Below are 13,429 nucleotides of genomic sequence, written 5' to 3' on the forward strand. Positions count from 1 at the left end.
TTTCTACTCATTTACATTCCTGTGTCTGCGTGCTTAATGAATCTGTCACCTGGTTTCACCATATTAAGCTCTCACCATTGCCATGTGTAATAAAATACCTTCTCTCCTGCAGTGATTTTCTTTCTTATTTTCATGTATTAATTTTGCTAAAAAAGCGATCTTTGTGTTATGCAAATGAACCCTGAAGGTGCCCAGAGGGGTGTTATTCTTCACCCTCTGAGCCCAGTAACGCCCCCCCTGCAGTGCCTAGACGGCCTTAGTTTATAGCCAAAGCAAGCCTCGTCGCTATGTAGTATCGTCCCACAGCCTAGTTTAACGGCGCCGCCCCCTCTGCTACGTCAGTTAATTCATTCAAACCAGGCACCTTGAATCTTCTGTTAGTCCGGTTGAAATCTCGCGCAGGCGCAGTACTGCCTGTGCGATCCGACCGCTCCTGAGGGCAACAGCGATAAGAAGACGTCACTGGGCTCTGCGCATACCCAGTGACACTTTTGAGGCTGTTGCCCTCAGGAGCGGTCGGATCGCGCAGGCAGTAGGCGGTACTGCGCCTGCGCGAGATTTCAACCGGACTAACCGAAGATTCAGCATGAAAATAAGAAAGAAAATCACTGCAGGAGAGAAGGTATTTTATTACACATGGCAATGGTGAGAGCTTAAAGGGGTTATCCGAGTTATTTTTCTGTTCTTTCTATGTTCCTAACTGGGCAAATGTAACAGCTTTCCAATTAACTCACTTTATCTGCAGTGCCTGGTTTCTCAGATTTGACTGAGGGTCACATGACCTGTGATGTCAGCTTCTCTCCCTGCTCTGATTACAAGCCTGTAATCGAGACGTCACTGTGCTGGCCACGCCCCCTTCACTGCCGTCTGCTCTCTGCTAGGATTCTTAACCCCTTCAGCTGCACAGACTGCAGGCAGTGAGAGACAATTCTGGGCACATGATCTGACATACTAGAGAGAGCATTGCACAAGAAGGTAGGGGGAAGATCCTGTGTGTATTAGCAGTGTCATTATACAGGTGGGACTTGTAGTTCTACACTTACAAGTTGCTGTTGATTCTCCCAGCACTCAGGGCAGCTCTTGTATCCACTCCCTTAGCAGTGTCATTATACAGCTGGAACTTGTAGTTCTACACTTACAAGTTGCTGTTGATTCTCCCAGCACTCAGGGCAGCTCTTGTATCCACTCCCTTAGCAGTGTCATTATACAGCTGGGACTTGTAGTTCTACACTTACAAGTTGCTGTTGATTCTCCCAGCACTCAGGGCAGCTCTTGTATTCACTCCTTTAGCAGTGTCATTATACAGCTGGGACTTGTAGTCCTACACATACAACATGCTGCCGAGTCTCCCAGCAGGCAGACATCTCATTCAGGGCAGCTCTTGTATTCACTCCCTTAGCAGTGTCATTATACAGCTGGGACTTGTAGTCCTACACATACAACATGCTGCCGAGTCTCCCAGCAGGCAGACATCTCATTCAGGGCAGCTCTTGTATTCACTCCCTTAGCAGTGTCATTATACAGCTGGGACTTGTAGTCCTACACATACAACATGCTGCCGAGTCTCCCAGCAGGCAGACATCTCATTCAGGGCAGCTCTTGTATTCACTCCCTTAGCAGTGTCATTATACAGCTGGGACTTGTAGTTCTACACATACAACATGCTGCAGAGTCTCCCAGCAGGCAGACATGTCACTCAGGGCAGCTCTTGTATCCACTCCCTTAGCAGTGTCATTATACAGCTGGGACTTGTAGTTCTACACATACAACATGCTGCAGAGTCTCCCAGCAGGCAGACATGTCACTCAGGGCAGCTCTTGTATTTACTCCCTTAGCAGTGTCATTATACAGCTGGGACTTGTAGTCCTACACATACAACATGCTGCAGAGTCTCCCAGCAGGCAGACATCTCACTCAGGGCAGCACTTGTATTCACTCCCTTAGCAGTGTCATTATACAGCTGGGACTTGTAGTCCTACACATACAACATGCTGCAGAGTCTCCCAGCAGGCAGACATGTCACTCAGGGCAGCTCTTGTATCCACTCCCTTAGCAGTGTCATTATACAGCTGGGACTTGTAGTCCTACACATACAACATGCTGCAGAGTCTCCCAGTAGACAGACATGTCACTCAGGGCAGCTCTTGTATTCACTCTCTTAGCAGTGTCATTATACAGCTGGGACTTGTAGTCCTACACATTCAACATGCTGGTGAGTCTCCTAGCAGGCAGACATGTCACTCAGGGCAGCACTTGTATCTACTCCCTTAGCAGTGTCATTATACAGCTGGGACTTGTAGTCCTACATATGCAACATGCTGCACAGTCTCCCAGCAGGCAGACATGTCACTCAGGGCAGCTCTTGTATTCATTCCCTTAGCAGTGTCATTATACAGCTGGGACTTGTAGTCCTACACATACAACATGCTGCAGAGTCTCCCAGCAGGCAGACATGTCACTCAGGGCAGCTCTTGTATTCATTCCCTTAGCAGTGTCATTATACAGCTGGGACTTGTAGTCCTACACATACAACATGCTGCAGAGTCTCCCAGCAGGCAGACATGTCACTCAGGGCAGCTCTTGTATTCGCTCCCTTAGCAGTGTCATTATACAGCTGGGACTTGTAGTCCTACACATACAACATGCTGCAGTCTCTCCCAGCAGGCAGACATGTCACTCAGGGCAGCTCTTGTATTCACTCCCTTAGCAGTGTCATTATACAGCTGGGACTTGTAGTCCTACACATACAACATGCTGCAGAGTCTCCCAGCAGGCAGACATGTCACTCAGGGCAGCTCTTGTATTCACTCCCTTAGCAGTGCAGGGGGAGGGGCAAAGATTGTTTTTATTGCATGTAAACAAAGGGCCAGAAAAGAACAAGGAAAATGAGGAAATATATATATTTTTTTTGCATAAAACTTGCTTAGCTCAGTTATATATCAGATTTTCAGTGCTATATTATTTTTTTTCATAACTCGGACAACCCCTTTAATATTTTCAAACCAGGTGACAGATTCACTTTAAGGGTACTTTCACACTTGCGTTTTTCTTTTCCGCCATTGAGTTTCGTCCTAGGGGCTCAATACCGGAAAAGAACTGATCAGTTTTATCCTAATGCATTCTGAATGGAGAGCAATGAGTTCAGGATGCATCAGGATGTCTTCAGTTCAGTCTTTTTGACTGATCAGGCAAAAGATAAAACCGCAGCATGCTACGGTTTTATCTCCAGCCTTAGCATTCTTAGAACAGTAGCTGACAATCGGGCAGTGTAAACCCACGTTTAGGCTCTGAATAATGTCTTGTTTTGAAGGTATATGTCAAGGAGGTTTTTCGACTTCTACCTCTGATGGAAGGGTGTGTCACCTACTGTGTAGATATACAATGGGATAGTTGCCCATAAAGTTTCATAAAAAAAAAAAAGTATACCATGCTGTATATGTTTCTGTACTGTACACACTGCAAAAAAAGGGTACATAGGACCCCGAAGGAGGCCGAAAAGGACAATTTTTTGCCTTCATCGGGATAATGGATCCCCATTGATATATTTGGCAAATATTTTGGGAGTTTGGCTTCTAAACATGGTGTGAATAGAGTGCTGCCGCATGGGACAGTACTTCAGTAGTCTAGGCGGGATGTGATGATGGGATCCGCGGCATGTTTGTTGACCTGGGGTTTTGTAAAGAGTGGATTCAATAAATCTGAAGGTGACAGAAGGTGGTAAGGGATTGAATGTATAGTCTCAAAGATAGGCCTTAAGTGAGGCGGCGGACACGTGAGACTAGGAAAAGCAAGAAGCTATTAATTGTGATTAATACTTTTAATAGGGTTAGCTGAATGTGACGTAGAAATTAATCAGGAAATAAATTAGGGGTCAGCAACCCCCAAACCCACCATGCATACTTGCCTGCCTGTTAGAACTCCCATAGAAGGGGATGGTCTCCATTGAGAGCAGTATGCGGTCTACGTAATACATGGACTTACTGGGCCCTCCATGAAGAGACGCTGTTTGTATCCGCTCTCCACACGGGCTAATTGATGGAAGTGACAGATAAGGAGCTGACCTCCATTTACTCAGAACGCTCCAATTGGGTATAAATGAATTTTCTTAACCAAGAAAGCCTTTGAACAATTTTACTGTACATCTGTCGGTAATGTAGACATAGGTCACAGATGATGGCATTATTGATATTTTATGTTCATTAAAGGGGTTGTCCCATTACAACAACTTACCCTCTGTTCATAAGATATATAGTAGTTATAAGTAATTGGCGGAGTCCGACCATTGGGTCCCTGCTGATCAGGAGAACGGGGGCCGGCATCTCCCCATTTGAACACATGCACTCTGCTGCTCCATTCAACTCTGTGGGGCTGACGGACGTAGCTGGGTGCTTGTATCTGGCTACCTCCAGCATTCCCATAGAGCTAATTGTCGCTCTACTCATACAGGGGAGCATGGCTCACATTCTCGTAAATGGCAGGAGCCCCTTCCAATCAGACATAGATAAGGGATAGGTGGTTGTAAATGGAAAACCCCTTTAAAAACCCTGCAGCATGCAGTGGTTTGTGTCCCGTCGGTTCTCCACTTGTCTGCTGGAATAGGGTCATTGGACATTCCGTCCGCATCCGGCCGTGCCTGTTCCGGAGAATCCTGTCCGTCTGTTCTCTGCAGGAATTCACACTGGAGGGGTGAACATAGCCTAATCTGTTTGATGTTCTGTTTTCTTACAGATATCGAAAATAGAGAATATTGGTCACTTGGGAGAGCTGCGAGTGCTAAACCTTGCTCGAAATCAAATAAGCCAAGTGGAAAACCTAAATGGTCTGGACTCGCTGACAGAGCTCAACCTGAGGCATAACAACATCAGTGTTGTGGTGAGGACTGGATATAGTAATGACATATATTGTACATGACGTCGGTGTTATCTAGTAAAGTCCTTGCAAATGCCGTTGGTCAGATTTTAAAGTGTTTCAGTAAAATGGGTAAAGAAAAATTACTCTATATTATAGGAGCCAATTAGACAATTCGCTGTGTAGACCTAATGGGTGAAAAATGGGAAGCAATCAGATATATAGAAAAAAATTAGTAAAATGTAGGATCCCTGGCTCACTTATGGTACAGGATGTGAGGGTGGTCACAAATATGTAGTTGTGGGATGGTTGGTTAACGGGACAGAAAACACAAGGGGTCATTTATCAAACTGGTGTAACGTAGAACTGGTTTAGTTGCCCGTAGCAACCAATCAAATTCCACCTTTCATTTTCCAAAGGAGCTGTGAAAAATAAAAGGTGGAATCTGATTAGTTGCTATGGGCAACTAAGCCAGTTCTACTTTACACCAGTTTGATAAATGACCCCCACAGAGCTTGTAGATATTTACATCGTTTTCCCAGGATTACAAAGAAAACATGGTTGCTTTCTTCCATAAACAGTGCCGCAGCTGTTCACCGGCTGATTGGGCTTATCGCATTTCAAGGCAGATTTAAAGGAGTTAAAGTGGTTGTCTCAGAATGACACAGGATAGGTGATAAGTGTCTGATGAGTGGGGGTTTGACTGCTGGGTCTCCCACCAATCATGAGATCAAGAGTCCCCCCATTTAAATGGTGTGGTGGGTGAGCATGCCCTCTACCGCTCTGTTTAAATCTATGTAACTAGCCGTGTGGACCCCTACCTATGCGCTATCCTATGAATAAGTGACAAATTGTCATTCTGAGACAACTCATATACTGTAAATTAAGGATTATTTTCAGAGTATGCCAGGATTTCTGGATTTTTAGTACTGGGCTGACAGAACTTTATTAAAATTATTGAATTCTTTTTTTTAATGTTTTTGCTGTACATAAGTACCGGTATTTTTTACAATAAGGATAAATTGTAAGAAATCACAACCACCAGTTAAGTACATTTTCTTTTCTGTGCAAAGGGCACTCTGAAATGCATTGTCATCGTGTGGCCTAAGAACTCTCCCAGAAGATAATCTTATCTACTTCCAGGACCCCTTAAATAAGACTCATTAGCATCAAATGAACGGAGACTGATTTCCCTAGTCTGCCAGTGCCACAGTCATGAATGTGAGCCTTCTGTCTGAACTAATCAATGTACGATCCTGTGCGTGACACATAGACACCCCAGTATCCAGTATTGAGGTCAGGAGGAGGGTCTCGACATGCATTCCAAATAATAACTCTTACAGTTCCACCATCAGATCTCCATTTCTCCACAATGATGCCATTGATTTCTTTATTTATCTCACAACAGCTCGGACGCATAGCATTCTGAATGGAGTAGTAGTGTGCATGTCAGTCCACCAGTCTGTTCACATTTATGGGGCTGATGGAGCTCTGACGGCGTATTCAACAGTGTCCACGGGTCCCAGACATCATCCAAGTATCGAATATAATCCTAAGGGCTTTTTCAGATGGCCGTATGCTGTCCGCAAATATGCGGATCAGTTTTTTTGCGGACAGTTCAGCATGTCCGCAAAAAAAACAAAACGGATAGCATTCCTTATTTTTGCAGACCCGTAGACTTCAATGGGGCCACATCCTGATTTTTACTGACAAGTACAGGACATGTCTCATTTCAGTGAGATCAGTTTTGCGGAGCCGTGGAATGGAAGAAAAGAGCCCCATAGAAGTGGCTGGGTCAGCATCTAATCCGCAAAAACGGATCTGCATTTTTGCATACGGCCGTCTGAATGAGTCCTTATATTTAGAATTGGTAATTAGCCCAATTACTTTTGAGGATCGGCTGTAATCCCTAAACAGTTAATGCAATATTTTTGTTATATCCTTTGAATTAGGCCTCTTGCACACGAACGTTGTGCATCCGTTCCGTGCATTGGGGACCACAATTTTCGGTCCCCAATGCATGAGCAACGTCCATGCGGCGGCCGAGATGGATCAAGACCCATTCAACTTGAATGCGTCGGTGATCCATCTGCACCGCAAAAAAATAGTTCTATTTTTTTGCGGTGCGGAGGCACAGACTGAAACACCACGGGAGTGCTTCGGTGGGGTTTCAATCCGTGCTTCCGTTCCACATGTCTATGATTGCGGACCCATTCAAGTGAATGGGTCTGCATCCGTGATGCGGACTGCACATGAGCCTGTGCCCGTGTATTGCGGACCCGCCATTTGCGGGCCGCAATACGGCCATGGGCACACAACGCACAACATGGGCACACCCAGCCGAAAGTCTACCCTTTAGGTCTCATGCACATGACTGTATCGGTTTTGCGGTTCGCAAATTGTGGATCTGCAAAACACAGATACCATCTAGGTGCGTCCCTCATTTTCCCATTTTGCACTACGTTAAAAATGCCCTTTCACTTTCTGCAAAATGAACAAGAATAGGACATGTTCTATCTTTTTTTGGGGGGGCTGGCGGAACAGACACACAGATGGGGACAGCACACAGCGTTCCTTCCGCTTTTTTGCGGACCCATTGAAATGAATGTGTCCGCATCCGATCAGCAAAAAAATGCAGATTGCATGCAGACCAAAAATACGGTCGGGTGCAGGGGTTAATAATGAAAATCATGCCACTGTCCGAATACTTCTGGACCCAACTGTATACAGTACATATCATTATCAGGTAGCCTGCTAGATTTATATAGAGATTTTCAACGTAATATTGGGATTTAGCTGGAAGAAATGGTCAAATTTAAATGGAGTCATTATCTATGGCATAATGAATGATTGACCATGCCCTTAGCTGCAGACAATAGGCTGTAAAGATGGTTTTCTGGTGCCCCCTTTGGTTTTGCAGTCCGCACTATAAAATCCAATTTGCTGCTCTGCAGCTGATCACAGCCTTGTTGCCTGCGTGCAGTTAAATTGCTGAGCCTGCACGTCGGCCCTCTGTTCCCCACCCATCATCCCTCTGCTCTTCACCTTGCCAGTGTAGCTGGCGCTGCAGAACGGCTCTGTCCTCCACGGCACTCCCCTAGGATCGATGCTGCAGCAGGACCACAGCAATTAGCAGAGGCGACTGCGCTACGTCACATAATCCCCCTGATGTCGTCAATGTGTGCTTCCTTCTAGAGCGATGTGGAGACTCTGCCCAGCCTTCAGCTCCTTTATCTCAGCTTTAACAACATCTCAAGGTAAGATCTGGATACAAGTGATGTCTTGATGCCTTGACAGTGCTGTGCAATGGGGATGCCCTTGCGATGCTGCACCCTGCAGACAAGAATGAAAGCAGCTGCCACACCTTCCTCCTTTTAGACCAACTGCGTTCAGCTACAGAGATGGTTAACCCCTTTTTTGTCTTTGTTGTAAAGGGTCAATGCCGTGTTTTATCAGGCAGGCAACGGCTGAGGGTTGTAGGCCTCTGGATTCCCTAGAAGTTTGGCCGCAGTGAACCTTGTTGGACATTGCAGCTTATTGATGATGTCTACAAGAACTTGCCCATTTTTGGCTCTTTAATAGAAGATGCAGTTTTAACCCCTTCCTGCCTTTAACGTACGGCTAGGTAATCGAAATTTCTGATTTGCATTAATAGTTGCAGTATTCCATTTACAATGTGATGTCGGTGGTTGGCCTGTGCTATATTACGTCTTATGGCCTGGGGGCACCACAGGCAGCAACCCCATAACAACCCGAATGCCTAGGATTTCATGTCCTAGCCCTGGATTCCTGCCACTGCCCTGGAATGCTTTCTGCCCTTCTTGTCACCAGGCGCTGATCCCTGCTTGCAAAGATTGGCGCATATAGAGACGACTACGTCCAAGTGGCAGCTGAGGGGCTGAGCCTCTATTATAAAGTCATGTCGGACCATGGAGAGGATAAGTTAGTTGTGTTAAAGGGGCACTGAGGCTTACACATTGTATGGACACTGCTGCAGGGAAACTACTCCGTCGGCACTGCTGTGCCATATGGCGGTATTATGGGTAGTTCTGTGTGGGGTCACAATTGTATGGATTTTCCTTCACTTGCTCTGGAGACTTGGAGTGAGAAACCAGGCTCGTCTTGAGGTTATAATAGGGATATTTTCGGGTGGAGTAAGGGTGGGACACACAGATGAACAATTTGCTACGATTTCATGTTTGAGGATCCAAAGGGAGCCCGGATATTGTATGAAGTCAGATGATATTGAGATATTGTTCAGAGTTTGCCAGGCATGAAGGACCATTATGAAAGGCTGCATTGCTGACAGCAGGATAGAAGCGTATCACTGTGTACGAGCAGGAGTTTTCTCCATATATACCAGCAGCCTCTGATGCAGCGTATGACAATGACATAATCCTGCAGTACTTTACCACTTCCTGCAGAAGAAGTCCTTGTGGATTCCTTATATCAGTTTTTCTGGCATCCGCTATCTAATAAATAAGTTGTAATAATCTTTTTTTCTTTATAAATTTGGCTGTTATTCCTTTTTTTATATCACTGATAAATTTATTGGGAAAACAGGAAAAATTATATAAAAAAGTTATTTGATGCAAGTACTTCTTTCTTATTGCAAAGCTTGATCCCCATGGGGATCATTTATTTAGCTAATCAATACTATATCCTCAAAGGTAAGCAGAAATCAGAACTTTCTGGCTGCAACTGCTTAAAGGGAACCTGCCACTGCCACCATCTCATCTGCACGCAAGAGGAGCTGAGCGGACTTATATAAGAGACGGCCCTATTCAGTGATTGACAGCCTGTATGCATACAAAGATGCTGCAGGTGTCAATCAAGATCACCTCCATGAGAATGAACAATTTATTCTTTTCCCACAAACTATATATCAATTAACTCAGCTCCTTCTGCTGTGTACCTTGCTGTCTGCATTTTAAACGTGACAGGTTCACTATAAAAAAAAAAAAAAGTGTCGTCAGAAAATAACCTATTGTTTACAATAAGTAAGTTTTTCTGTTAAACATGTTTTATAAAATTTTTGTGCTATTTACAATTTCCCATGTCACTGTCTATATTTAAAAACAAAATAATCCAAAATTCTTTCAGTTTTCACACTGGCCACTAAGCCTAATGATAGATGCCACTTCTTGGTCTGTACATATCAATTTCCAGCAGTCATCTCATTATCATTACAGGCAGAATTACAGTGACAGATATCACCTATTCATAGATAACACAGGATCTACCATATATAATAAGTGACAGTCAGGGGTATAGCTAGAACTGACTCGGCCCCACAGCAAATGCTTTACTGCCCCCCCCCATCACCACTTTCTTAAAATGAAAAACTATTTGTCTTTGTATCGCCAGTAAGGGTGAGCGAAAAGCAAGGCTTTGGTCTTAACAAATTTTGCCTCCGCAAAGCACATACATTTTAATGCCATAAAGCATTAAATCAAAGTTGGGGAACGAATTGACTATGGATCTTGGATCCAAAGCACGATTTGCTCACCCCTAATTGCCAGGTCAGGGAGGGCATTCTTTGATATGAGGCAGGGGCCAGGGCACATACCTGCCGAATTTGAATGAAAGAAGCAGTGGCGTGTCTAGGGTGTTTGGCACCTAGGGAAAGCCTTTTCTCTGGCACTCCTCCCCCGTACTTTAAAACATTGTGCCCCTCACAGTTGTTGTGCCTTCATTTCCCCCCCTCACAATAGTTATGCCCACAATTTATTAGTAATGCCTTTTCTGTGCCCCCCTTCACAGTAGTAATGACCTCTCTGTGCCCCCCTTCACAGTAGTAATGCCCTCTCTGTGCTCCCTTCACAGTAGTAATGCCCTCTCTGTGCTCCCTTCACAGTAGTAATGACCTCTCTGTGCTCCCTTCACAGTAGTAATGACCTCTCTGTGCTCCCTTCACAGTAGTAATGACCTCTCTGTGCTCCCTTCACAGTAGTAATGACCTCTCTGTGCTCCCTTCACAGTAGTAATGACCTCTCTGTGCTCCCTTCACAGTAGTAATGACCTCTCTGTGCTCCCTTCACAGTAGTAATGACCTCTCTGTGCTCCCTTCACAGTAGTAATGACCTCTCTGTGCTCCCTTCACAGTAGTAATGACCTCTCTGTGCTCCCTTCACAGTAGTAATGACCTCTCTGTGCTCCCTTCACAGTAGTAATGACCTCTCTGTGCTCCCTTCACAGTAGTAATGACCTCTCTGTGCTCCCTTCACAGTAGTAATGACCTCTCTGTGCTCCCTTCACAGTAGTAATTCCCTCTCTGTGCCCCTTCACAGTAGTAATTCCCTCTCTGTGCCTCCTTCACAGTAGTTATTCCCATATTGTGCCCCTTCACAGTAGTAATGCGCTCCCTGCACAGTAGTAATTCCCTCTCTGTGCCCCTCAGTGTTAAAATAAAACAAAACAGTAACTACTCACCTTGTCTCGTTCCTGATGATCAGATCCCCTCCAGCACTCCTCGGCAGGCACAGATCACTCCCCGCAGCACTGTGTGGTAGGAGTGCACAGGCAGATTCCCGGGCTCCTCCTATATAGTCCAGCAGCGCGATCTGTGCCTGCAGGGCTGAATGGGGAAGCAGCCGGCCAGGAGGAAGGACGGAGCAAGGAGAGCTGAGCAGTCAGTAAGTGAAAGGCCCACCAGCTCCCCTGCACTTTAGCAATGAGCACTTTTATCTGCATTGATGGAAGCGCTAATTGCATTCAGCACCCCCTGACAGTTGGCTCCCAGGGTGGACTGCCCCCCCTTTTTCTGGCAGGGCTTCACCTAGCCTTTCTGCTGCCTGAGACGAAAACTGAAATGACTCCCACCCTCAGGATAGGTCATCAATATCTGATTGGCTAATCAGCTGTTTGAAGAGAAGGCGGCGCTCCATGTGAGCGCGGCTTCTTCTTAATTACCCTGCCTGTCATCTCAGAGGCACTGTGTAATTACAAATACTCACTCCATTCACTTGAATAGAGCAAGTACTTTTAATTACCGTACACTACAGTGCCGTTGCAAAGGAAACGAGGTGCAGTGTAATGACCAGGAAGCAGTGGACGCATGGATCGCCACCTCCTCTTCAACTGAACAGCTAATCATCGGGGGTGATGGATGAGGATATGTCATCCATATACACTCACCTAAAGAATTATTAGGAACACCTGTTCTATTTCTCATTAATGCAATTATCTAGTCAACCAATCACATGGCAGTTGCTTCAATGCATTTAGGGGTGTGGTCCTGGTCAAGACAATCTCCTGAACTCCAAACTGAATGTCAGAATGGGAAAGAAAGGTGATTTAAGCAATTTTGAGCGTGGCATGGTTGTTGGTGCCAGACGGGCCGGTCTGAGTATTTCACAATCTGCTCAGTTACTGGGATTTTCACGCACAACCATTTCTAGGGTTTACAAAGAATGGTGTGAAAAGGGAAAAACATCCAGTATGCGGCAGTCCTGTGGGCAAAAATGCCTTGTGGATGCTAGAGGTCAGAGGAGAATGGGCCGACTGATTCAAGCTGATAGAAGAGCAACGTTGACTGAAATAGCCACTCGTTACAACCGAGGTATGCAGCAAAGCATTTGTGAAGCCACAACACGCACAACCTTGAGGCGGATGGGCTACAACAGCAGAAGACCCCACCGGGTACCACTCATCTCCACTACAAATAGGAAAAAGAGGCTACAATTTGCACGAGCTCACCAAAATTGGACTGTTGAAGACTGGAAAAATGTTGCCTGGTCTGATGAGTCTCGATTTCTGTTGAGAGATTCAAATGGTAGAGTCCGAATTTGGCGTAAACAGAATGAGAACATGTATCCATCCTCTGATGGCTACTTCCAGCAGGATAATGCACCATGTCACAAAGCTCGAATCATTTCAAATTGGTTTCTTGAACATGACAATGAGTTCACTGTACTAAAATGGCCCCCACAGTCACCAGATCTCAACCCAATAGAGCATCTTTGGGATGTGGTGGAACGGGAGCTTCGTGCCCTGGATGTGCATCCCTCAAATCTCCATCAACTGCAAGATGCTATCCTATCAATATGGGCCAACATTTCTGAAGAATGCTATCAGCACCTTGTTGAATCAATGCCACGTAGAATTAAGGCAGTTCTGAAGGCAAAAGGGGGTCCAACACCGTATTAGTATGGTGTTCCTAATAATTCTTTAGGTGAGTGTATAACCAGCCTGCACAGCCCCTTTAACCCTTTCGCTACCAGCGCCGTACATGTACGGCGCTGGTAGCGCTGTGCAAGCATGACGCCCACTTGTGCGTGCAGCGGGCATCATGGCCGGCAAGACTCTGCTGTTTCAAACAGCAGAGACCTGCGGCTAATTACCGCAACTAGCAATAATGCCGACTGCGGCAATTAAATGCTTTAGATGCCATGATCAAGTGAGATCACGGCACCTGAATGCGCAAAAACGTTTAGTACTGAAGCCCCGTGCGGCCAATCGGGACTTGAGTGCGTGAGCTGAATGCTCTGAATCTCTATGAAGAAATTCAGAGCATTAATGCTGCAATTCTTATTTTAGCCACCAGATGGCAGGCCAACATAAGAAATGAGCAAAATGCAAA

At 45.5% G+C, this 13,429-nt stretch overlaps 1 protein-coding gene across 2 annotated transcripts in view; it reads left to right on the forward strand.

Annotated features, from left to right (window-relative positions):
• The window catches only part of LRRC49 (leucine rich repeat containing 49), a 171,606-nt gene that overhangs the window by 74,293 nt on the left and 83,884 nt on the right, over positions 1–13,429 (forward strand). For both annotated transcript variants that reach the window (XM_040415768.1, XM_040415769.1), the window contains 2 exons: positions 4,729–4,872; positions 8,044–8,105. In XM_040415768.1, the coding sequence (XP_040271702.1) occupies positions 4,729–4,872; positions 8,044–8,105 (206 nt within the window). The remainder of the gene's footprint in view (positions 1–4,728; positions 4,873–8,043; positions 8,106–13,429) is intronic.

This window comes from Bufo bufo, chromosome 1 (genome assembly GCF_905171765.1).
Source record: "Bufo bufo chromosome 1, aBufBuf1.1, whole genome shotgun sequence".
NCBI classification, from domain to species: Eukaryota; Metazoa; Chordata; class Amphibia; order Anura; family Bufonidae; genus Bufo; species Bufo bufo.